Source organism: Leuciscus leuciscus, assembly GCF_965113295.1.
Source record: "Leuciscus leuciscus genome assembly, chromosome: 11".
NCBI lineage: Eukaryota > Metazoa > Chordata > Actinopteri > Cypriniformes > Leuciscidae > Leuciscus > Leuciscus leuciscus.
In genome coordinates, this window is record NC_138735.1 from 26,945,787 (window position 1) to 26,973,762 (window position 27,976).

Here is a 27,976-nt window from a genome sequence, read left to right on the forward strand (position 1 = left end):
TGAGTATTAAATATTAAGCATCTTTTTACAAGAACATAAAGCGAGGCTACATGGAATTTAGTTATAGCCTAAATGTCAGGCCCATTTAAAAGTATCTAGTGAATACTAAAAGCTGATTAAAAACTTGAGAAAATCAATCAATCAGTCATTCATTTCATAGTCTTTATTCAGTTAAGTAAATGCTCATGACATGCTCACACAGAAATGTACATCATAATGAATTCCACAAAAGTCCTCACCAAAACCATGTAGTCTGACAGCTGGTTAGCTGGTTGACTAACCAGGATCCATCAGGTTCCTAACATGTGTGATTCTGTATAAAATGTGTGGTTCTTTGAAATTAAATTAAATTCATGTTATTAGACACCAGCAAACAGCAATGTTTATATATAAGGCAATGCATTCCTGTATATGCTCCTTGCAAAACAGACCAACTGCATTTTAAGACATTCTCGTGATAGCTGACAGGGCAATGTGTAGGAGAATAAACAATCATATATTCATTTGAATGGCATTAACCACATCAGTTAAAGCAATACATTTGGATAGATAGCATTTTGGGAAAACTGACGAGCTTAAGAAATACAAGCTAAAGAAGCCTTCCTGTAGCCTTCAGGCGCTTATGGCAGATCAACAGTTTGAAAAGAACATTGTCAAGCAAGTTAGTTAAACTTTTGATGTTTATAGCTTAGCTAGCTATCTGAATAACGACAAATCTGGTATAATGGCATAGCTAGCGTAACTCTCAACCCCTCGAGTACTAATGTAAGGTTTGTTAATGCCACAGTAACTCAAGAACGCACGCTAAGTGCAACGGGACCAACACTCTCATGGCAATTCGTAACTTTTATATTTTGATGAATTGGTGGCTAATTCGTATGAATATATATGAGCTTATTTGTACCATCCATTGTAACGGTAGGTTGTAGAGAAGCGCGCACAACGACGGAGTAAGACCTTTTTAATTTATCCAAACAGAACACACAGGAGATCAACTTTTAAAAAACCACTAAGATACAAACCATCACTGGACAAAGAACTAAGGAGAACTCAGGAGACTTTAAATAACAGGGAGCTAGTTAGAAGAACAGAAACAGGTGCGGGATAATTAGCTAATGCTAATTAGGAAATCAGGCAGGAAAAACAGGAACAGAACACCAGAAAACGAAACCACGTTACATCCATCTGTTTATGCCCCAATAACGGTTAGGTTAGGGGTGGAAATTCTGGCTTTCTTTATCTAAAAACGTTACGTTTCAGTACTAATCACATCGTATGAAATCGCCAGCGCTTTCTCATGACATCACGTTGACCCGGACTGTTCACTTCTGTTGGCATCCGCGTTGGCGTACTTGCGTAGAGTATGTTTTTGACTGTAGAATTGTGTTTAAGCTGCAAAATGAAGTAGATTGGCAATTTTGAACGTTTTTCTAAACGGATTGTTTTTTTCATATATCATCTATTGAGCTCTCCACAGCAGACACCTCCTACACCACTCGCAATTCTCTTCTTCAAGAGAGGCAGAATTGCCCTTAAGCCCCCCTCCCCCCGAATGGGATTGTGGGAAGGACGGTTCCTACAGTGACACCTGGAAGTGCTGGACGGAGACTCAGGGAGGTAAGCACAATCATCATGGCCCCCTAACCTGTCATAGAAACCAGTATGCCATGCTCTGCCATCGACCACGGTCTCAATTTCAACTATCCATACTAACTGACAAACTGGATCATTCGTTTCCATTGTCCTTCTCCAATCTATTGGCGGGCCTCCCTCTCTCAGGTTCCACTGGCATGTAAATGCCCGTCACCATGGCAACAGAGCATTGTCATTCATATCGTTGTTGTGGCACTAGCAGATCCACGATGTCGGTTCAAAGCGTCCTCCAAGAACGCCACTATCTTGTCACCATCCTCCTGTGGAAATTGATGGCAAAATGTGGGATTAGGACAAGATGAACAAGAAGTGAACAAAAGTGCTGCTTCATTTCTTGTTACATGTAAGCAAGGATACTGATATGCTTTGAGATGATGAACATATTGAGGAAGCTTGCAGATATATGCAGTGTGATGTTTTTAGTCTCACCTCACTGATGAAGGAATGATGGATAAGTTCATTGACCAAATCTCTGGAACTGTCGCCTGAAACGACCACAAACAATTTTAAATCTGAACCAATCTCTGAACACCAGAACTATAATAATTATAGTCAATATGTTTGATTAATAATAATAATGATAATTGATTAGTGTTTAAATATTTGTAATACTCATTTCAAACCTACTACACAAAATAACATGGAAATTGAAGAAGTGAAAAGTATTTTTTATTATTTATACTATTGTAGTATTTATTAATATTTTAAATTAGCTTTTATTTTAATTTCCATTTTTGTTATGTGCTTTTGGCATTATTATTTTTTGTAAAATATTTTTACATTTATCTTGAATTTTTATTTCTGTCATAGTTTTAGTTTAGTATTTAACTAGTTTAGTTAGTTGCCAAGGCAACATTTCTAATTAAGTTTTTCATCTAATATTTATATTGTATTTTATAAATGTTTTCAGCTTTATAACAATTGCTGAAAAATTACTGGGAAAAAAAGCTTTAGTTAACAATAACAACACAGTTTCAAAACCAGTTCTATCAGTCGAAAGACACTAAGGCATACTTAGTTTGAATAAAAAAAATATAAGTATCTTGTCTGTATTATACTGTTGTGTTGCTGTATGTATATATGTGTGTGTGTGTGTGTGTGTGTGTGTGTGTGTGTGTGTGTGTGTGTGTGTGTGTGTGTGTGTGTGTGTGTGTGTGTGTGTGTGTGTGTGTGTGTGTGTGTATATTTATCTATGTATCACATATATATGTGTGCATATTTATTTACTGTACATACTGTACACTGTGTGCATTGAAATATTATGTCACTACTTCATTGTTCTGGGTCATTAACTTTTACCCTGTATTGCACTTATATGGTGAAGAAATGATAATATGAGTTGATTTTGGGGGGAAAAAATCAAAGGTTTATTAAGATCTTTAAGGTTTCACTCACTTGGCATAATATCACAGCTGAGCTGCCGATGGAGTTTATCATCCAGCTTCAAGAAAAGAGTGAGCTGTGAAAACAGCACAAATCAGTTCCATTTGCCACAGACACAACAGATGTTGCCATAAGTATTCTTAAACATGAGTATAATAGTTTGCATTATCAAAACAAAGGCAGATGAATCACCAGAGACACAAGAAAGATACTAAACAGAAAATACCATTCAAATAGCAGCGTCACTGATCAAGACATTTAAACCCTCCTAATGCATTCAGGTCCGTTTTGACAAACCAAAAGACAAAATCCATAGTTTTTCGTACGAAAATTAATCTTTGGTTATGTATTAAGACGGTCAAAATACACATCACTGATTTCTTTCAGATTTTTTAATAAAAAATGTGAGATATAACCATTTAACGGTACACTATGTAACTGTTTTTGTTCAAAATAATTCTGAAAATAAAATAAAATGACAGATTAAATTAATGTCTGTTAGTAGATCAAAAGTTCATAGGCCATATAGTCTAAATTTGAAGGAAAGAGAGTTTGAACAAGAACTCCACTTTTCACTTTGCTGTCACCTATTGATAATACATTGCAGCATGAAAATTACTTCTTTTTTTTAAGTAAAAGTGTATGCAGGTAAAATTAATATAGTTTGAAAACAGTTCAGAGTAATACTGATGTTTTATAAGCTTATGTTCCACAGGATCCAAACATACCAGGTGTATTGTATATGCATTACGAGGTTAACTTGAAATTGCTCTAAATAGTGTGTCCTAAACACATGTACACTAATCCGTGACAAACTCACATGAGTTTTAGAAGTGTCTTCATTGGACTCCAGGTTACAATGCATCTGTACCACCTAGAACAATGACAACTTAAGATTAAATAAAGAAACACAGTGAACTGAACTATCATAAGTGTCTTTTGATAAGAACACACACCTTCCTGGTTTCTGCCTCTTGAGGCTCAGGCGTGGGGGTCTTCACCGTCTCCACCTGTTCTTGGGACATGGAGAGGGCGCGAGGTACAGGATGGGGTCGGGCGGACGCAAAGTTCATCAGCGGGTAAATGCCATTCCTGGGCAGTAAAATACGTTTATTCATTACGAACCACAAAAGCCACAGGCTACTTTTATCTGGCAACACTTACTTCACATCCTCTAGAAACTTGTCGAGCTCGAGAGGAGAAACATGAGAATACCTGCAGGACAGGAGAGACCAATCAAAATAATTGATCAAGCAAATATAGTGTCATACTATATATCGTATCATATATCAAAGTATCATAGTGCTTTTGCAGTATCGTTCAAAAGTTTGAGGCCGGTATGATTTTCAAACGTTTTGAAGTCAACAGTAATATTTTAAAATATTATTACAATTTAAAATAACAGTTTTTCTGTTTGAATATATTTTCTAACATAATTTATTTCTATAATCAAAGCTGAATTTTCAGCATCATTCCTCCAGTATTCAGTGTCACATGATCCTTCAGAAATCATTCTAATATGCAGATTTGCTGTTCAAGAAGGATTTATTATCAATGTTGAAAACAGTTGTGCTGCTTCCTATTTTTGTGGAAACCTTGATACATTTTTTCTGAATTCTTTGATAAATAGAAAGTTCAAAAGCATTTATTTTAAATAGAAATCATTTGTAACATTATAAATGCCTTTACTGTAAATAAAAGTATTAATTTCTTTTAAAAAACAACAACAAATGAACTGGAAGGGTCCACGAGTCCCTTCTCATACTCGGTGGATAAAAGATGCCTTATTTTTTGTTAAATTGGAAAAAATTAAACACTGCCTTCGTGGTTCCATGATTACATTTTCAAGAATTTGGTTACACTTTTTTGAGCATGTTAAATCTCTGCAGCTGGATGCAGTCTCAATTGACTGACTGACCGCCCAACCCTGCACTTTCGGTGGGTTTTCAGTTTTCAACTGGTATTATCGTTAGCAGCACACATTATTTTCTAAGTTTTGAGGTTACTCAACTTTACTTGCTGGACCTAGTTAAGGCTGACCTTGTCCTATTTCTGTATTATGACATAAAGCTCTGTTATATATTATATACTATACTAAACCTGTTAGTACTGTGAGGGATTTTGTGTTGGTGTTTTTGTATTAAGGTTTTTTTTTTTTTTTGTGCTTTTTATTATATTATTATTATTTTATTTATTTTTTTATTGATTGTTTGTCTTTGGTGTTGTGAAAAATTTAATAAATAAATCATATATATATATATAAAAACGAATCAAATCTTACTGAGTTCAAGCTTTTGAGGGGTAGTATAAGGTGACACTTACTTGAGCTGAACGCAGGGACGATCGTCTTTGTGAATAATCTCTGCCATGACTCCATTTGGGTCGAATGATTTGGTCTTATCCTCCACACAGTTCTCTGGAAGCATGTCTTTGAACCCAGATCAAATGTGAAAGCAATATTTTGAAAGTTTTATTTCAATAATAATAATAATCAATTTTGTATTTGACCTGCAATCCAATGAATCTTAAATGTATGTAATTTAGGTAATCCTTCACAACAAAATATTATTATATATTATTACATGGCACTAAAATAATAGTGGCTCTATGGCTCTAATACGGTGATGATGATTGGTCAATTACATTATACAAATATTATTGTTTATAATGACCACTAAACTGTAGGCAACTGATTTCCTGCGAGCCAATAAAATAACTTAAACTCAAATAAATCGTTCTGGTCAGTAATATATAGTCAGTTTATCATCTATAAATACATTGTCTATTTGTGAAATTATTAAAATTGTCACTACAAGTGAGAGAGAATAAATAATTGAAAAAGGTGGCACTTTATGGAGTGATTTAAAACAATATTATTTTTTTCTGTGCAGTTACAATCAATACATTCCCATTTTGGATGTATTTTCCAGCACACTTACACTGGTTATTGATGAGACAGTGTGCTGCGAGCAGCTTCAGTGAGTGCACTTCAAACAGCACGCGGTGAAACAGCAGGTCATGTGCCGTTGGGCGGAGTCTGGGGTTGTGACGCACACACGACTGGGTGAACTCCTGTGAAGCAAGAAAAAGAGCATGACTGCATCCGAAATCACATACTTCCCTACTATATAGTAGGCGAAAACTGTTTGTGACAAAAGAAGTATATGTCTGAATTCACAGTACTCATAAAAAGTACTCAGATGAGTACTCAAAAGTATTACACTTTACTATCCCATGAGGCCACGGGAGAGGATTTATGAATGGCAGTGAAGTGACGCAACTGACGCTGGTAGGTCACATGATAATGATAACATGGCAGATGTAGAACGTCTGGATTACATTCATAAATATAGAAGTTACTTTTTTAGCAGTCGTGAAGTAATTACTTACGGTATTCAGAATAAGTACCTACTCAAGAGAGCATGCGATTTCAGACGCAGCCCATGACAGCAACAGTCTTATTTTAGTATCAATGATGTACTATTATAGTTTTTTATATTTTGAATTAGAATTTATTTTCATATTTTCTTTTTATTAGTTTGTTTTTTTCTTTTATGTATCAAGTTTTAGTAACAATATTTTAGTACTTAAACTAAAACTAAACAAAAATTGTGTTTTATTTCAGTTAATGTTTATTTATTTTAATGATTTTTTTTTTTATGGTTTTAGTTTTAGTTAACGATGATAATGCTGCCGATTTAATAACATTAAATTCAGGTGTGAAAAAATTCAAGCTGAAAAATTCAGGTTTAATGTGAAGAACAAAATTTGTACAAATTTTTTAAAAGAAAATCTGAGTGGTGTTTGCAGTGAAAGAGTCATCACCATGATGCTGTGGGTGTTGTGGGTTACCAGTGCCTTGCTATGCAGTTGCTAGGGTGCCTTGGGTGGTTGCTAGGAGGTTGCTTACTGGCCCAAATCAAAAGATCTGTCTGAGTAGGTACTACAACTGGAATTTGAATTTACTTCATGACCGTTAAAAATACGCTCTATATAATATGAATATGGTAGTATGAATGAAATTCAGACGTACTACATCCACCATGTTGTCATTATCATGTGACCTACCAGAGTCAGTTGCGTCGCTTCACTTCCATTCATAAATCCTCTCCTGTGGCCTCATGGGATAGTAAAGTGTCCATCGTTTGCAAACTTCAGAATCTCACCAGAAGAAATAGGTCATCCGGGGACATTTTGCTTACTGTTTTTTGAGTACTATGTATTCGGACATACTACTCTTTTGGCGTACGTTTTTTCGAATACTACTATATAGTAGGGAAGTGTCTATTCGAGTGTCTATGATCTACCCAGATAACAAAAATATGTTCTAAGAATAGTTTTGCTAACGCTCCCATTAAGTTGACAAAACGTTATTTCAGAATGTTTTTGTAAATTTTTTCAAAAGTTTTAAAAACCTTTTTTTTTGTTATGCAAACATTCCATTTTATGTTCCAAACATTATAGAAAAGTTACATTCGAATGTTGTATCAACGTTCTAAACCAAGTAGTAACATTTAAAAATTGCTAGACGAACATCTCAGAAATAAAACGTACCATGACCGATGTATAAATAATGTTTTTGTGCTAACGGTTTGAGAAATGTATTAAAGACCACATAACTTTGAATGAATGTTCTATTAACATTACTGGGAGAATGTTTGCTCATAACTTTGAAAGAACTTTGCCAAAACATTAGCCAAAATTCTGAGAACATTCCCTGTTAGCAGGGTAGTCACAAGATCTAACACGAGTCCCTCCTATAAAATATATGCCTGTCGTGGAATTTTTACCTGCTTATCATCTGCCAAATGAAAATAATAAGTCTGATTACTTAGAAAAGCATCTATCATGCACATTAAACATAAACCCCAAACACACATACCTTCATAAGAGCGTCTTCTAGCGATTGGCCCGCATTGGTTATGGCCTCCTTAGACACGACAGAATCCCCATTGGCCTGGATCTCCAACACGGCCATCTGGAGGAATACACTCAAATATTATTGCATGAGGGACTTGTCTCGCTTCAGTGCAATACAGTGCTGTAAATAATATATAAGATTGCCAGGTCATGCTTTGTTGGTATCTCACCTCCAAAGCGCAAATCCCAAAGGAAAAGATGTCAATGGCGTAGTCATCTTCACATGCTAAGAATAGAGAAGGAAATATAAAATATATCAACCGAAAAGTCTACACAAACATCCAGTAGAAAGCAAAGTGAAGATGTGGTCAGACTCACAGCCGTACTCTGGACTGAAGAAGTGCAGGTTCTTCTTATCATCTCGATTTTGGAGTATTTTACCACGGACTGGGAACACTGGGTAAGAACAGATGATAACAGTGGGTCAAACTCTCATAAAAATACATTTTCTGCAAAATGTGGGTTTCTAACTTTATTAACTTTTACCCTTTTAAGTCTACTGGATCATGTTTGATTCGCTTCTACAGTAAGTTATCAACATGATCTACAACATGCTTTCTGTCGTCTGATTGATACTTTATACATTTTTAGTATAATTTAAAAAAACAGCCCCTTCAGGTCGTGATACATGTGTCTTTTTGCTGTGAAATTTTATTAAGTAAACATAAGAATAACTTTTATATCGTTAGTAATATTTCAAGATACTTGCTTCCTGGACTGAAGCAGTTTGGGTTTACTTAATTACCCATACCTAATGTTTTGGAAAAATCATGAAAATGTGAGTTTTAAATTATATGATACATCAGGCTTTTGAGGAACATTTATTTGTTCATCTCTTAATCACCATCACCATCATTGCATTGCAATATGTTTTTCCCCACACTATAAAATCTAAAAGCTGATCATAAAACTAAGCATTTAAATATCATCTTATGATGACATATTTTTGGGAGATATAGAGTGAGAATATATCTTCCTCAAGTATGAAAGCCATATTCTCTTATATCATACTAAAAAAAGCATTAAAAGCCTGATTTATCAAATATGACACTTTTTAATATATATTTAGTCTAAAGGTTCAATAAGCTGTTCCATTTCCAGGCTTTTCCAGGGCTAATAAATAAAAAAAATCTTGAAAACAAAATGAATATACAATGATATATAATGGTAAATTCATACATATTACATATTACATGAAATGTTAAAATGACTCACCATTCACAAAGAGTCTGTGCCAAACTACAGAGAGGGAGAAAAAGATTTGAAAGAAGACAATGGAGGATGATTACACAGATTTTAATAGCAATAGTGCTCAGTAAATATGGATTCACTTTTTAATAAAAAAATAAAATCATAAATATTTTATTAAAATAATAAATGTAAACAACTTTTTCAGTACAAAATTAGACTAAATATTTTACTTAGAGGAGAAATAATAAAAAAAAGAGTGCAGGGGAAAATATACCTGATCCAATTTTAATGAGGCCGTTGTGCTGAATGAAGATGGTGTCACATGTGAGGTTGCCGTGAATGATGGGAGGGTCACAGGAGTGCAGGTAACTGATGAGTGGAAGAAGTTGCATGCTTGTTAATGTACAAAATTCCCATGTTTTGAACTCACACAAACACACACACACACACACACACAACTGAAAAAGTGTGTCACCTGAGGGCAGAGAGAATCTGTGTACACCAGCGTTTCCAGGCCTGAAATACAGAAATGTAAACACAAAAATCACAATAATAATCATTTACATCATATATTTAGACATCAGTCTCAGGCTTGACATTCTTATGAAAGCCTGACCTTGACATTCATGGTCTTGTGGTTTTTCTTGGTCTTTTTAAGGAACTGTTTTAAGCTGCCAGACGACATGTACTCTGTGATGAACACAACCTGTGAGGGATATAAAGAGAAAGCTATTTTGATATAGTGGCCACTTCAAAAATATATATAATGGTGTATATCAAAATCATTCAAGGCTGCATCCAAAATCGAATACTTCCATATACTATCTGCTGTGAAGTAATTATGTATTCAAAATAAGTATCTACTCAAGAGAGTATGTGATTGCAGACGCAGCCTTGGCCTTTTCAGCAATGAATATATTGATTATATTGTTCATGTGGATGAAATCCAAATCTGAACGTGTTCATCACAAGCAACAGAACCTGTCAAAAGTGGATCTGAGGCAAACATAATGGATTTTATTTGTTTAATATGGTCTTTAAGGTTACATACTAGCTTTACTATCAATAAAAGTGAAGTATGTATTTTCTGTGCCACAGCACCAAACTGCAGAAATATGGATTGTTTCCCAATAAGTTTATTAAAATGCATGAAAAATGCACTTTCCAATTAAGAGATACTTTGATGTAGTTATTTTACACCGTCACAATAACATGAAACTATTATAATGAAAAGAATAGTGATACCAGCTATTTTTTACTGTATGTGTGTGTGTGTGTGTGTGTGTGTGTGTGTGTGTGTGTGTGTGTGTGTGTGTGTGTGTGTGTGTGTGTGTGTGTGTGTGTGTGTGTGTGTGTGTTACCCGAGCATGATTGTCCCCAATGTCCAACCAGTATTTGTGAAATTTGATGATGTTGGGATGATCCACCTGCATCAGGTTCTCAAACATCTCCTTCATTTTGTCCTACACAAAATAACAAAAAAAACATTTGAGCATGTTAATAATTTGAGCTATTACTGTACATAGCTATTCTTGACCGGCAAATCAGCATATTAAAATGATTTCTGAAGGATCATGTGACACTGAAGACTGGAGTAATGATGCTGAAAATACAGCTTTGATCACAGGAATAAATTACATTTTAAAATATATTAAAATAGAAAAACAGTTATTTTAAGTTGTAATAATATTTCACAATATTACAGATTTTACTGTATTTTTGATCAAATAAACATAAGCATAAGAGGCTTATGTCAAAAATGTAAAACATTTTACCAACCCCAACATTTTGAATGGTAGTATAAACTGAAATGGTTTGTTTGAGCACTCACCTCCACTGTCTTAAAGACCTTCTTGTCATGGAAGAGGACTTCGTTCCAGACCACCTCCACACCCTCTTCAGTGTCCATGGCCAGAGAAGCGCTCTCCACTCCAGGAACATTCCCCTGACTCACCTGCAGGCGGAGACAAATACACACTTTTAACATACACACTTTACACCTTTTGATGTATTGTATGTATTACATTTTTCATCTTCTCAAGTAACCTAAAAATTCACAATATCATCATATGAGAACTGCAATTAAATGTTTAGTGTGGGGAAATTATGAGCTGTTGATTTTTAATCTGATGTAACCGATAAGGATTGTGTGTGTGTGTGTGTGTGTGTGTGTGTGTGTGTGTGTGTGTGTGTGTGTGTGTGTGTGTGTGTGTGTGTGTGTGTGTGTGTGTTTATAAAAAAAATTGTTATTTCATATATATACAGTATACACACACACACATATATAATTTTCCTCAATGAAACAATTTTTGTGTAATTCAATGTCAATTAAGTTAGAACTTAAATTAAATTAAATAATTTGTATTTTTATATACATTTTTTACTCTTTTTACATCTCATTTGCTGTCAATTATGTTTACACTTATTAACTTAAATATCACATATAAATCAGCATCAACCATTAAAACCCCATATTTGTTGACCACTATTTGTTTGGACATCCATTTCTTTTGTAAAAAAAAAAACCTTTTCAAATCAGAATTTGAAAGTCTAATTTGTCAGACTGAATTGAAAGGCATCTTTTGTGATTTTCAGAGAGAGCGTGTTGAATTGGGATTTGGATTAGAGCCAGAGAGAGAAAGAGAGAGAGAGAGAAAGCGAGAGAGAGAGAGCGAGAGAGAGAGCCAGAGAGAGAGAGAGAGAGAGAGAGCCAGAGAGAGAGAGAGAGAGAGCCAGAGAGAGAGAGAGAGAGAGACAGCGAGAGAGAGAGAGAGCCAGAGAGAGAGAGAGAGAGAGAGAGAGAGACAGCGAGAGAGAGAGAGAGAGACAGTGAGAGAGAGAGAGAGACAGCGAGAGAGAGAGAGAGAGAGAGAGAGAGAGAGAGCCAGAGAGAGAGAGAGAGAGAGACAGCGAGAGAGAGAGAGAGCCAGAGAGAGAGAGAGAGAGAGAGAGAGAGAGAGACAGCGAGAGAGAGAGAGAGAGACAGTGAGAGAGAGAGAGACAGCGAGAGAGAGAGAGAGAGAGAGACAGTGAGAGAGAGAGAGCGAGAGAGAGCGAGAGAGAGCGGATAGACCGCGAGAGAGAGAGAGAGAGAGCGAGAGAGAGCGAGAGAGAGAGAGAGCGAGAGAGCGAGACAGCGAGAGAGAGACAGAGAGAGAGAGAGAGAGAGCGAGACAGCGAGAGAGAGACAGAGAGAGAGAGAGAGAGAGAGAGAGAGACAGCGCGCGAGAGAGAGAGAGAGAGAGAGAGACAGCGCGAGAGAGAGAGATAGAGAGCGAGAGAGAGCGAGAGAGAGAGAGAGAGAGAGAGAGAGAGAGAGAGAGAGAGAGAGATTAGACATGATGCCAGAGAGACATATACAGAGGAGGATCATGCTGAGAGAGGGATAATGACTGAAGAGATGAGACGAAGAGAGCAAAGCGTCCGTCTGCACTCGTATGACTAATAAGTGTGTGTTGTCTGCTTTGTGTGTCTCACTGCTGTCAGACAGACACAGCTCAGCTTTACACACTTTAGCTGAACATCTCCAGCCTTCCTCCTCTAATGCATGTCAATGCACTCTTCTCATGTGTCAGCCACGTCACATAAAATAACTACACTCTGGTTGCTAGCTTTACATTGTCGGTAATGTATCACGCTTTGACATCGATAAATTACATTTTAAAATATATTAAATTGAAAATAGTTCTTTAAAATTCACTGTTTTTACTGTATTTTGATTAAATAAATGCAGACTTGGTGAGCAGAAGAGACTGACCCAAAACTTTGAAATGGTGTAGATGCAAAAGAATGCAGAAGTTGTGCAATACTTCCCTCAAGTATGAAATTAGTGGTTAAGTTCAATTCAAGATCAAGACGAGGCAGAACCACATTGCATTTTGCAATCCGAGTTGTTTGATTGAGGTCTCCTCTATTACATGTTTTACGGTACGCCTCTTTCTGACTGGCACTCGGAGGCAAGCTGTTTCTAGAGATATGACTGGATCAAAAGTGTTTATTGCAGGCAAATGGCAGAATCGCTGGGTATCTTAACACACCATATGCATAAATTCAGGCTAATTTTATTTATTCAAGATATTAGGTGTATTATATGTAGAGGATGACTCATATCTGTATTCGAGTACACTGGTGATCATTCAAACCATGCTGAAATGATCCCTTCTCGGTATCATCATACACTTGTTGTGGTTAATAATGTGATTATAGTTGTGGAGGAACTGTGCAGCCTTCAGTAGAGCCTTTGAGTCATCAGCTGGGAATCAAGCCAAGCACTCAAAACACTGGGATATATATCAGCCTCACGATATACACAAGGATGCAGACGTGCTGTAGCTTTCTGATGGTGGTAACCATGAGGTTGTGGCTTTAACCGTTTGGAACCAGTACCGAAGTCCAAAGAGGAATATTTTCTTGATATATTATGATTCTATGTAAACTTGAGTCTATCAAGATGGAGAGAAATATACCTCTCTACAGGAGAAGGGGAAAGCCATTTCTCTTTATGTGTGCTTCGATCAATCCGCAACCAGCCAATCTTTTGATCAAAAATAAAATGTAAAGAAATAAAAAGATCAGGCTATCTTGTGTATCTCAGAAATATAATAGATAATAAATATGAACAATAACAATAAATCTAAATATAAGTTATATATATATATATATATATATATACAGTACAGGCCAAAAGTTTGGAAACATTACTATTTTTTATGTTTTTCAAAGAAGTTTCTTCTGCTCATCAAGCCTGCATTTATTTGATCAAAAATACAGAAAAAAAAAAAAAGTAATATTGTGATATATTATTACAATTTAAAATAATTGGTTTTCAATTTATTATGCTTTAAATTATCATTTATTTCTGTGATGCAAAGCTGAATTTTCAGGATCATTACTCCAGTCTTCAGTGTCACATGTGACATCCAGTCTATCACATGATCCTTTAGAAATCATTCTAATATGATGATTCATTATCAAAGTTGGAAACTGTTCTGCTGCTTAATATTTTTTCATAACCTGTGATACTTTTTTAGAATACTTTGATTAAAAAATTTTTTAAAAAAGAAGCAAATGTTTTAAAAATAGAAATCTTTTGTAACAACAATATACACGACTGGTCAGTAATTTGGGGTCAGTAATTTTTTTTCTTTCTTTTTTTGAAATAAATCAATACTTTTATTCAGCAAGGATGTGTTAAATTGCTAAAAAGTGATAGTAAAGAAGATTTATATTATTAGAAAATATTTTTTTATTTTCAATAAATGCAGTTCTTTTTAACCTTTTATTCATCAAATATATTAGGAAGCAGAACTGTTATTAACACTCATAATAAATCAGAATATTAGAATGATTTCTAAAGGATCATGTGATAGACTGGATGTCACATGTGACACTGAAGACTGGAGTAATGATCCTGAAAATTCAGCTTTGCATCACAGAAATAAATGATAATTTAAAGTATAATAAATTGAAAACCAATTATTTTAAATTGTAATAATATATCACAATATTAAAAAAAAATTCTGTATTTTTGATCAAATAAATGCAGGTTTGATGAGCAGAAGAAACTTCTTTCAAAAACATAAAAAATAGTAATGTTTCCAAACGTTTGGCCTGTACTATATATATATATATATATTAATATCAAAATATTAAAAAAAACTCAAAAACATTTTTACTGGTTACATTATTTAATTTGATTTGTAAAATGTGGGGGGGGGGGGGGGGGGAATCTATATCAATATTTGTTTTTTAAACTACATAAAGTATATGTATTATATGCAAAACTATTTTAGTAAAATTATATAATATAATAAAATCAAAATGATTAGGACATATTTACTTGTTTAAATTCAGGTTTTAAAGTTAAAAGTGTCATTTCTTTTGAATCTTAAAGGCTTTCTGGGTACCAGTGGGCTGATCCTAACACGCAAAGAAAGAAGTGCAGTAATAACCGCCAGTCTGAGCCCTGATTTAAATGGATTACCCACAATCCTTTGGTCTTGTATGGCATGTTGCCTGCAACAGGGTTTCACCTGCGGTCAAGAGGTCACTGGGGCTGAGGTGGGGTTTAATACATGTTGGAATGCAATAGAGGATTTATGGAAACTTCGATGAAACTAGTCCACATGGTGAACTCTTTATAATTCTCTTAAAGGCTAACAAACAATAAACAAAGCATATTTTGTACAGGCAGAATAATACCACAGTTAAATAGACTTTTTCCACAAGCAGCCATTTCTAAAATAGACATCATGCACAAAAAAGCATAAAGATAATTGTTGGCATGCATGAGTAAAGTTCCCTACTGTGCTGCTTCAATACAACAATATAATTTTAGCTATAATTACACCTGTCTTCTTAACACATTAACCCACACAAATCTATTCTCAGAGTTATAAAAGCATTAAGTCTCTATATTCTCACTGTTTCTGCTGCACTAACATTTTTTATGGTAGTTCATTCTGATTGATAAGGAACTTAGTAAAGCAAAAAATAGGCCAACATCAAAGATGTGCATTCATTATGCATTTGTAAAAAAGCACAATAATGTATGAAACTGCTGTTATTTAATGCACTATTTTTTTTTCTATTTTCTAATGCACAATTATACAGCAATCAGTTCCAATCCTGGAATATGATTGGCTGATCGGCGTTGCAAGAGTGCTTATACTGGGACTTTTCACTGTTTCCACAGATTGTTCACTCAATTTGTCCGTGTTTGCTCGTTCCAGACAGATTGTCAGTCTATGTATTAGTGGTATGTATTTTCAATGACTCTTTCTGTAGTTACATCATTATGCCTGTAGGTGGCGACAAGCAACTGTCTTTCAGAGTGAGTCGTTTAATTCATTCATTCAACTGATTCGTTTAAAACCACTGATTCATTCAGGAATGAATCAAGTGCCTGTCATTATGAGTTAGTCATTGAATCATTCACTCGTCTTTTAATTGCACATTCCGATTTGGCTTCTTTAGGAACTATTTTCAATGGCGATGCAAAAATCGACTAACTTTATAGTATAAAATGCAAGTTATTCATTATGAACTTCTTTATTTAACTGTTGTATAAAAGTAATATCACAATCAAACATTGCTGCTTTTGGTCTGATTGTTAGAATCGCTTGTTTGATAAATCCTTACGTAATTATGACAGGCACAGCTTTCTAGTATACTTGATTCTGATTGGTCAAGCGCGAAACTCTGAGTTTCAAGTATTGTATTTGACCTGATAAACCGTAATCCTGCATATCTGTACAAGTTTCATATCTCTCGTATAACTGTGTGTGTCTTCTAACACAATAGAACTTAAACTAAAATATTGAATGTACATTTAAATACTTATTTGGTAAATAGCCACGTAAAAAGGATAATGTATAGTCATTGATGTTCCTTCAGGAGTTTTATTCTGCTTTGCATCAGGGCCAGAATCATTCTGTCTGGGTTTATTCTCGCTGACTGTGCATTACCCCTTACATAATTTCAAATTGCATACTGCGATCTATCATCAAGTTAAGAATGTTTCTTTATCAACCTTTTCCGTCGCTTTTGCAAACCTGCACTACCTTTCAGTTTTTGCTTTAAAATCACAGATGGATGAGGTTAAAAATAGCTCAGTGTAATCTCACATGCAGCCGCTGTTATGCGGGCCACTTTCCGCCAGTGTCACGTCTGGTGTACGTGTGTGTATGTGAAAAGGTGAAAGAGCTTTTTTGGATAAGGGACGGTGTCCTCATGCTGACCTCTAAATCCAGACACTGCTGTCGAATCTGTCCCTCTTTCAACAAGAAAACAGCCCTGGGCTCATCCCTGGACTCAAGAGGTTAGTCTGGGTTAAATCTGGATCATGTGTGGCTGGATTTTTAACCTAATCAGAACGGGAAAAAACTAAATCATAAGTGCACCGTTTCCTTTTTATGCTATATGGCATAACTGAAAAAGGTTAAAGAGAGTAAAATTACAGAATGTGCTGGCCCTTATATAACTCACTGCCACAATGCAAGGACGTGTTGTTCTGGATGGTTGCTGGGGCTTTGCGAGATTATTGCTGAATTACCAGGCAATACCAGGCTTTGCAGACCAACCAGTAAATAAAAAGAGGTTGAAACAATGGAAGAATTGTTCTGAAATAAGAAAAAACAGCTCTATTGTTCCAGGAGCCAACAGTTGCAGAAATGCTTGGCATGCATTTGCTTTATCGATTGGACAGATGTTGAAAGTACACATGTACTTCAAACATGCACGGGTACTGTACATCAAAAATCTTCTAATAATGAGTCTCTGGTGAACTGAACAAGAGTGAAGTGTGAGCTAATTAATATCAAACATTAGACGTTAAATAAATTACATAAATGTATGTAAAACAGGACATTAAAAGTACTATACTCACACATAAACTATTTTTAAAATGGTCAATATCACAGTCTAGCAAGAGTGTAAAACAAACTACACTCGCTGAATAGATTTCATTGGAGAAGTTATGCAAGACTCAAAGGTCGATGTGTCTGTGTGCATAGCAGGACACTAACCCAACTCACATTTGGTCAAATATTTACTAATCTCCTTTAACCACTCATTAGGGAAATACTGAAACAGTATTGCAGAATTAATGTATGAAAATACTACAAAGAAACAAATAAAATGCATTTCGATCGTCACTGTTAAAGACTCTCTCCTTTCGTACCACTGAGCCGGGATTTAGGGTATTCTCGTCAGACAAAGCAAATTATAAGCATTGAGTGGATTTAACACGTTAGCTATTGGATTATTGCAAAGCTTTTATTTTAATCTACTGTCAAATTTCATGTTCAGTTGGTGTTTATCTTATTGGTGTTTATCTGGACTGTATAACCCTGTGAACAAGAGATTAGGGTTGAACTTTCTGAACTAGACCATCAATCTGTATTTGGAAAACACAAGGACACAACAAATCAAACACTGATTAATCAAACTGGGATCATCATATTCATAAATGATTAAATTAACAAAAACCTGCAGAAAATATACCAGATGTATATGCCAGGTGTATATTGAAATTGAATAGAAAATCAATAGATAAAATTAAAATTGCATTTTAATTTTAATAATTTGTTAAAAAATTAATTTCCAATGTTATCATTTTGTTATTAATTGCTAGATTGAATATTGTATTTTCAATGTATATACGTTGCTAATAATTATTTTTGATTATCAAATTGTAGACTCCTTTATCAATTAATCAATAATCATTATTGATTAATTAATTTGATTTATCAATTTATTCATTGTTTTACTGATTTCTTAAATATCTGTAGAACTATCTAAAAAAAAGAAAAAAAAGGTCAATGACTGTGAAACCCTTCAAAGTAAAGTCTTGCCCCATTTCCTGGGAATTTTCTGTAGAATTCAGAGAACATATTCAACACATTCTAAGAAAAAGAGATCATTAAAAATGAAAGCTGAATTTAAAAGGTAAATAAATGCATCCCAGCCAACTGAGAATATGTTGGAGCCAAAAACCAAGAATCAATCATTATAATGGCGTGAATCCCTTCCAGCCGTCATTAATGGCATCTGCGGTTCTGAAAGAAGCATTAATGTGTTCTTGCAAAACAGACCTTTAATATAAAAAAGCTCTATAAAGCGACACTAATTACTACCCAGTGCATTACCTAACCAAAGCTGTGAAAAAGAGAAAACACATAAATACCAGTAGGAAATTATAAAGGTCATGAAAAGTACTACTGAAACAAACAATATGTGTTCATATGCTTTAGTATTAGAATGGGAGATAAATAAAGAAACTGTAATTGTGTTTCTGACATGACATTTCCTGCTCTTTCCTGGAAAAACAATCCAAGTGTGAATTTCCTGCTGCGTCCACAAAAATCCAAACATCATGTCCTCAACATCCATTTGTGAAGGAAAACACTGACAATCTGCTTTCATAATGCAGAACTATCTGTTCCTGTAAATATTTATTCTTACTATTGATGTATGTTTGTCCTGTATGCATTATTCATGTCTTCGGAAGAGTGAAAAACCCAAGACTTCAGAAATAATTTCTGAAAATATACTTTCAAATCATTTCTCAGTGGTAGAAATAGTTATTGAAGGTTACATGTCAAAGCATGCAATAATAAAATGACTTCCTGAAGATTTCAAATGCAAACTGTGATGTTTTTATGCATTTTAGAAGTCATAAATCTCAGACTTCCTGAGTTGAATTGAAGTATCGGTAAAGCTGATGAGAGACATTTGAATGGCTATCTTCAATACCATTAGTGGGGAATGTGAAATAGTGAGCTGTTCCTTTAATCAACACAAGTCGAGAGCGCTGCTTGTTCAGCTGACAGCTCCAGAGGGATCGAAGCTCATGGTGTGTGTTGGCGACAGTATCTACTCTTGTGCACCTGTCTGACTGATCTTAACCCCACAACATTCACGTGTAACTCCATTCCCATTTGAATGCAAGACAACAGCCCTATTCGCACGGGCTAAGTATTACCTGGTGACCTCTAGTCATTTGTAATAATTGCTCTTAATCCCGTGCGAATCGGCCATGTCTGTAATTTGTAAAGTAAAAATTCCCCGGCAAATGACCTATCATATTTCGCAGAATACCGAGGTCCTGTGATAATATTAATCCCGTGGGAATCGGCATCTCTGTGATTTGGCGGGGTCTTTTATAATTTATTCAAGGTTTTTGTTTCCTGTGCGCTTTTTTTATCCATCTTTCGCGAAGAATGGAGGCTATACACCATACAACTATACAATTTGCAGAAAGAAAAGCTGAAAACCATCAGAAGAGCAAAAACTAAAAGAATGATTCTGTTTATGATATATCATACAGCTAGACCTATAATAACGACAAGACATTTCCAAGCAATAGCCTATTGCCATCATATCTGGGAAATAAGTCATGCAGTAAATTCGAGTAAAATCACAGGCTTCGCTTATCCCGTGCGAATGCGCCACACGAAATTCAGATGTGAGCGGGTAATTTCTAAATCACACGAGGTCCCCAGATAATACTAATCCAGTGTGAATAGGGCTAATGAAACTTTCACTATGGATTAAACATTTAATATACTGTGCATTGATGAAAACCAGTCTGGCTTGAAAAGCGGATACTCCACGGAGAACGCCCTACTGACTGTTGCTGATCTTTCAAGGTTTTATTCACGGAGAGAAAGGGTGTCTGAGTCACATCAGCTGGGGTGCCTCAAGGTTCAGTGCTCGCTCCTCTTCTTTTCTCCATTTACACAACCTCACTAGGCACAATCATAAAGGCACATGGCTTCTCCTATCACTGCTATGAAGATGATCTGCCTGCCTTTCAGTTGGATGAAGGAGCGTCATCTGCAGCCTTGCAAAGACAAAGCTCCTTGTAATCCCTGCAAACCCATCAGTTGACCACAACGTCATTGTGCAACTGGGATCCAGGACACAAACACCAACCAGGACAGCAAGGAACCTGAGGATGGTGTTTTTCCACCCTAGCTGAGCTTTTCCACCCACATCTCAACAACGGCCCAGTTATGCAGGTTTGCACTCTGCAACATCAGGAAAACCAGACCCTTCCTGTCAGATAACACGGCACAGCTAGTTGACCAAGTGCTTGAAATTTAAAGACTGGACTACTGCAATGCTCTACTAGCAGGCCTTCCAACCAGCATGATTAAGCCTTAGCAGGTGATCCACAACGCGGCAGCACGTCTAGTCTTCAATCAGTCAAAGAGAACCCACCTCCTGATCTAACTCTACTGTCTCCCAGTTGTGGCCAGAATCAAGTTTAAAGTTTTAACTGTGGCTTTCAGGACTACTACTGGAGCAGCTCCTCCGTCCCTACCTCAACCCACTACTACAAATGTACGCTCCCTCCCTCTCGCCAGCTCAGGTCACTGAATGAGCGACGCCTTGTTGATCCCTCACAATGAGGCAAAAAGTCACTCTCCAAAACGTTCACCCTATCTGGAATGAGCTGCCAACCTCCACCCGAACTACTGAGGACATCACATCCTTCAAGAAGCAGCGGAAGACACACCTCTTCCACAAGCACTTAACAGCCCACACTCTTAAACCAATGCACGCACACACAAAATATAAAAAAAATTATAATAATCTTCTCCTCTCTAGCTGGTTTCCTAATCTAGTTGTCTAATAAACCTGCCATTGTGCACTACAACGATTCTTGGCTCTTTGATGAGTGCTTTGTTCCTGTTTTGTAAGTCACTTTGGATAAAAGTGTCTGCAAAACGCTTAAATGTAATGTTTTAATTACAACTTTTTTACAGTGTGGGGTCCAAATGGTAAATCTGGATATTTTATTTATTTAAACCTAAAAAATAAAGCTTTTAAAGAAGGTTTAAACATTTAAAACTTAAAAATACATTTTCAAATGATAATACCCAGCACGATAGAAACTACCAGTGACGTTAAGTGTACACTGATAGGCCGAATGCATGCCATTCAAAACAGTGGCAACCGACATATTTATAAAAAAAAGATGTACGAACAAGGAAAACGGTGATAGATAACATTTACCAGTCCCTTTGTCTGCAGAGTTGTGTTCTTTTCTCAGCCTTGATGATTTATTGCACTGCTAGATGTAGATTTCGTCTCTTAGCCCTCCTTTTTGCTCTTTCAATCGCATAACGTATACGTCTACATTCCATATCCACTATCACGAAGCACAACAAAAACACAGCTCCAATCATGGCATCCTCCATCCTCCAGTTGTTGAATGCTACGCTTGAATGACGTCACTGTCGGCCGGCTTACGTCACTTCAGAGTTCCTTCCGGCAGTGTGAATGAAACCGGGAAAATGGCCCTCAGGGAAAATGTAGGCTAGTTATTTTAAGAACTGTTTACTGAAAGGTTCTTTGGGAAACCAAAAATGGTTCTTCTATGGCATTGCTGCAAAAAAAACATTTTAGAACCTTTATTTTTGAGTACTATACACTCATCTATACCATATCACATCATACCATACGGTATATGTCGCATCTGTAATGCCATGAAAGATCTATCAATACTAACAGAGTCAGACACCCTAATGCTAAGTCTCCAGTCATGGCTGATTACTGCTCCAAGTATAACGTAATGGGAAAGCATCACTCAAGCAGAAGGATAGTGTGGTATCAGAACATCTAAGTGCTTCTGCATTAGTGTGCTATGAGTTTCTAACGTAGCTGAGCTGACACAATCCTCTCGCTTCAAACTAGTCAAACTGGGTCTAGACTGTCTAACTGTGCAGGAATTTGATACTTCGATAATTGTGGATGAAAGCAGATGTTCTTTAGATCACTGATATAAGCACTTACAAATATCTTCAGGGTGGAAAATGTGCATTTCTGTGTGTGCAGACACCCTTATTCATGGTCGGTTGATCATTTAATAATTAAACAAGTTGTATGTCATCATGCATGCCTTTCTCTTGACGCTACAGAACAAAAATCAGTTAATCTAGTGTGCTGAACTCTTTCCAAGAGAACCCGGAGGCTTTTTCTGGTTCTATTTTAGAAAGAGGAAATGTCTGCGTTTCTGTGTTTCGACGGCAAAAATCCAGGCTTTAAAATAAGTACTGTAATAAGAGTTGATGTATCTGTGAAGAGAAATCCAGACTAGCATTTCCACCAAAATGCATACTTTTTCAAAGTAGTCATTCACCTACAGTACAATGCTAAATGGAAGCATGGTTTAATAAAACTGGCTGTTCACAGCACTACTTTACTCACCCACTTGCCAATGAATTGAAAAGCAACATTAAGGGAGGGTAAACAATGTATGCACTCGACTCAGCAATTTAAATGATGAGAAAGCGTGTAAGCTTGTGATAACCTTCAGTAAGTCCTTATCTTGTTATCTGCACTAAACTTTTAATGTCTGAAGAGACAAATTATACTGAATTATTTCTGACACTCTAATGAGACATTCAATATGCTTGTTTGTGTTTGTTATTCTCTTAACACTTTACAATAAGGTTTTACTAGTTAACATGAAGCAATAATTAACTGCACTTCTACAGCATTTATTAATCTTAGTTAATGTTAATTTCAACATTTACTAATACATTATTATAATCAAAAGTTGTATTTGTTAACATTAGTTGATGCACTGTGGAGTAACATGAACAAACAATGAAAAGATGTATTTTTTATTAACTATAACGTTAACAAAGATTAAAAATTACAGTAACAAATAGATTGCTCATGTTAGTTAATACATTAACTAATGTTAATAAATGAAACCTTATTGTAAAGTGTTACCGTTATTCTGTTTATTTTAACCTACACTGAAGTCTTCATGCAATATATAAATTAAATAAATATGAATTAAGATATATTTGTATTCATATTTATCTCATATATTTCATATATTTCATATTTCATACAGTGTATATATATAGGCTTACATTGTGATCTGCCTACCTACACAACATTCACGGCTGTCATAACAAGCGGCTTACTCGGGCATCAAGTTGCCTACACAAAAATCTGCAATTTTGAGCAGCATCGTGAGCTACCTACCTAGACGTGGTGGTAATGCACCTTTAAGTTGGTTTAACCAACATAGTGGATTTTATGGTACTAAATTATATTTAAGCAGTAGTTATACTCCATTTATTCACTTTGTGAGCATAGACCTGAAAATTCAATTTCAAACTTAAGCGGTCATAAATCTTGAATGCTTTGGAGAAAAGACTTAAGTTTGGTCTCTTTTTAAATACGACACATTGCAGTTATTGTTGAAGTTTAAAAAGATTTTTTTTTTTAAAGGTTTACATTTATTGTTATGAAAAATGCACAAAATTACAAAACAAAACAAAATTGTATATGAAATATATATTTTTACAAACACATTTTACTCTAAAACTGTGAGAAAATCAAAGCCATAGATCTAAACAAGATGTGTCCCAAATTTGAGGTTGATATCTCAACAAAATTTGTATATATTTTTACAAACACATTTTACTCTAAAACAGTGAGAAAATCAAAGCCATAGATCTAAACAAGATGTGTCCCAAATTTGAGGTTGATATCTCAACAAATGAGTTTTCAGTAAGATTTTTTTTTGTGCGCAGTACTAACAGTTTCCAATAAATAAAATTCGTCTCCCATTCATTTCCAATTTAAAGCTACAATGTGTATATATTTTTTCGCCGCTAGGGGCGCTAACCTCTTACAATAACAAAGGCGTAGATTGATGAAGCAGTGATAAGTAGAATCATGGAACTTGCTGTCATGCTGATGGATCTAATAATGTTTATGGATGAGTGAAAACATTCATGTTTGCTAATGAGAGACAGATATCAGCGCAACACGCGAGTCCCGACGAAATAAAGGAATAAGGACATTTAATTCTACCGAATTACCCACAAGTGCTGAATTACTACTCACAACAGGTCAGTTTATTTGACGAATTAAACTTGTGAGGTAACGCAGCGCTGTTTCACTTGGTCTAACGTTACCATACTAAACAGCATTTGAGTGTGTTGAAAGTTATAATGTTATTCTATGTGTTAGCTTACAGTAAGCTAGATCAAGCCACACCTATATTGACCATAATTTTAGTTCTCCCTTTGTCCCAAAGTCTGCTTGCCATGATCCATAATGTTTGAACGAAACAGCGTACCGCTAAACATTACGCAGTTGTCCACATCTGTCGCCATGGTTACTATGGCAGTACAAGCGAATGCGGATATTAAAGGGGTGGTTCGGGATTTTTGACATCGGACCTCATTTTTAAGTCAGCCTGGTTGTTATTCATCAGTGGAGACATTTTTTTTTTTTTATTATCCAGTTCTTATATTTGGATAGTTAGCCGATGCTAGGCTAGCGCGAGTCAATGGTAGATGTGTTAGCCAGCCATTAAAAACCGTTTTACCCACTCCACAGTGCACCAAACGCAAATCAATTATAACACTAGACTATCGATGTATATGTCCGTTGAGAGAATAATGTTAGAAATCAAACTTACCTTTCATCTCAATGATCCCAAAGGAACTAGTTTCTCAGAAGCTGCGGAATTTTACTTTGCTCCGGTTAGTAATGTGGCAAAAAGTAAACACAGAACAGAAGCGGCAGGTAAATATACTTGCGTCATGTGTGTACCGGCTCACTCGGTTGCCTAGGTAATCAATATCACTCCGCTGCTGCTGTAGACAAGGCTTATGATTACAGGGAACAAATTATAACTAATGCAATGATGAAAGGTAAGTTTGATTTCTAACATTATTCTCTCAACGGACATATACATCGATAGTCTAGTGTTATAATTGATTTGCGTTTGGTGCACTGTGGAGTGGGTAAAACGGTTTTTAATGGCTGGCTAACACATCTACCATTGACTCGCGCTAGCCTAGCATCGGCTACCTATCCAAATATAAGGACTGGATAATTTAAATAAAAAAATTTCTCCACTGATGAATAACAACCAGGCTGACTTAAAAATGAGGTCCGATGTCAAAAATCCCGAACCACCCCTTTAAGTCATTGACAGGCGACAAGTGACAAGGGACGGGCACTATTTAAAATGGTAAATTTCTCTGAATTTACAAATTCTTGGAAACATTTAGGATAATGTAAGTGCACAATTGAAAGAAATATAACACTGTGCAAGTGTTTTTTGGATATTTTGATACAACATTTTTACATGTTGTACCTTTAACCTTTTCGAATCATGTCCATGATTTTTTCTTCTTCAAACAACAAGTGCCAAAACCTTTACCAAGTTTTATACCATAAAAAATAAAATAAAATAAATTCGTAAAATGTACCGAACCGAACAGCACCAGAGGGTTTAAAACCAAAAGAAGAAGAAGGAGGAGGAGGACAAGGAAAAGAAAAAGAAAAAAACAACAATAATAAGAAGAACTATCTATTCTAGACCGTGTTTTGGGGATCATTGTGTGCTGCCACCCCAGACAGCATGGCATGTGATGTTCAGCCCATAGCGCCCTGTCTACTTAAGCAATCAGCATGAGCTGCCTACCTTAGCAACATTTCTGGGCATCACGTTAAAAACAAGCACATTAATGATTTACGAGTTGATAATTTAGGCAGTTGTGAAGGTTTTGAGACACGGCTGGCGAGTGGCACGCGTGTCTGCAGCAGTACCTGCTCTTTTCTCTTCTGCCAGCGGCCACACGGACTCTCCTCCACGATCTCACTCTCATCCTCGCTCTCGTCCTCCTTCTCCTCAGATCCAGAGTTTCTCTCCGGGACCGACATGGTCATTGTATGTCACAGAATGAATGACAGGCACACAAACGCAGCGCAGCGTCGCGAAGGAAACAGCGTTGAAGTGACGCGCTGCTTTGTGGACGTCCGCGCGAGATGACTCGACGCTTGTTAATACGCCTCCGTCTATTGACATTATTTTCTGTCAGGAACAGCTGATGTCTGTGTCGATGATTTCCTGCGTGCCGCGTTCATTTTAATATTCAATGAAATGCAAAAGAAATTACAAGCTGGTTTCCATAATCAAAATAAGAGTTGACAATAAGATGTCCTTTTGCAGACAGTTTACCGCTTTAAAACACGACACACGCGCACACACTCACACCGAGCGCAACTGTTGGCTCAGATTACCGTAATGACTGGAGACAACACGACCATTTATGTCCACATCAAAATGAACAGACATCATATATTATGTAAAATAATACATATACATACTATTATAGTATAGTATATTACTATCTGTCGGTTGAGTCTCCCTCACATTTATGGAAATGGCACAGTATAGTATAAAAAATGGCTCCATTTCATGTTTAATGTGAAAAGGCTAGATTTGTTAATAACAAACAAATATTGGACAATTCTGCACACAAATTTGACTTCAGCTCATTTTAAATATTAATAATATGCATATACACGATATTGACTTCAACACTCAAACAAAAATATGTTTTTAAAAAATATATTTTTTACAAAATAGGGTGGGATCTTATGCTTTCAAAGCTAGCTCGCTATTGCTAGCCTCTCCGAAAATTGCCTACCCTACCTTTAATCCTTCCTCAGCATCTTCAACATCTAACATCATTGTTTGTCTATTGAAAAATGTAAGAATTTTCAAGCATATCTTTGATGTCTGACTCCATTAACTCTATCAAAACATTGTGAAAAAGCCTGTTTGAGGACGAAAAACAACAAGTATCTCAACATAAGCAACTAAATCTGCTGAAGTCACCTTCGCCATCTATAACAGGCATATATAAACTCATTAATAATGTCACAGGTTTGCAGAAAGGTGCTGTCCAGGGTTCTGATCAACCGCTGAATGTTATTTCTGATTACTTTGGCTGTGTTTAATTCGTTGTTATGTTACATTTCCTTATATAAATCAATGGAAACACCAAATTTCCTAAATGTGCACAAGATGCACTCAAACCTAGTTTCTAAACAGGCATCTGCACAGAATGACCCTAAAGAGAGACAAACCCTGCATGATGCCAGAACATGGTTACAAAAGAGCAACAGTTCAGCCAAGGGCTAAGCAAATGCCTTACTAAAAATTGCACTTGTTATTGTTACATTTCATAAATGATGATCTGAATTGTCAAAGCACTTCAGGGTCAAAGCAGTCTCCTCTCATTAGCATTACTAGAGTGCTGGAAGACATGGTTTGTGTCTGAATAAAGCCATAATGGCTTCAACTGTGGTTGCTATAATAGTGAGTGCATTCAAAAACAATGTTTTTTTGTTGCTTTTTTTTATGAAAACATTGCTCATGTTATTGGCTACTTTGACCCTCAAACACTGTAGTTGTAGCTGAGACTAAAGAGTTTGGTTTGCTGTTGTCGACATGTCGAGAAGACGCTGTTTTCTGCACTTCCAAAGGATGAGG

At 35.9% G+C, this 27,976-nt stretch overlaps 1 protein-coding gene and 1 long non-coding RNA gene across 4 annotated transcripts; one reads left to right on the forward strand and one right to left on the reverse strand.

Moving 5' to 3' along the window:
- Positions 1-148: 148 nt before the first annotated feature.
- Positions 149-26,707, reverse strand: nrbp2b (nuclear receptor binding protein 2b). 3 transcript variants are annotated; one of them, XM_082183684.1, is made up of 18 exons: positions 26,245-26,707; positions 10,979-11,101; positions 10,509-10,610; positions 9,764-9,853; positions 9,623-9,663; positions 9,422-9,516; positions 9,172-9,195; positions 8,275-8,352; positions 8,127-8,182; positions 7,919-8,014; positions 5,976-6,108; positions 5,359-5,464; positions 4,201-4,251; positions 3,993-4,128; positions 3,857-3,910; positions 3,049-3,112; positions 2,083-2,138; positions 149-1,913 (listed from the first exon to the last, which is right to left on the reverse strand). In XM_082183684.1, exons 1-18 carry the CDS (start codon positions 26,362-26,364, stop codon positions 1,830-1,832), a joined length of 1,509 nt encoding a protein of 502 aa, XP_082039810.1. In that variant the 5' UTR covers positions 26,365-26,707; the 3' UTR covers positions 149-1,829. The 3 variants fall into 3 exon arrangements, with proteins under 3 accessions (XP_082039810.1, XP_082039812.1, XP_082039811.1); XM_082183686.1 differs by lacking the exon at positions 26,245-26,707 and adding an exon at positions 21,670-21,797; XM_082183685.1 differs by lacking the exon at positions 26,245-26,707 and adding an exon at positions 16,887-17,027.
- On the forward strand, positions 23,436-26,001 carry LOC309509159. Its single transcript, XR_014209816.1, has 2 exons — positions 23,436-24,837; positions 25,628-26,001. It is a non-coding gene; the product is annotated as an uncharacterized lncRNA (long non-coding RNA).
- Positions 26,708-27,976: the final 1,269 nt, after the last annotated feature.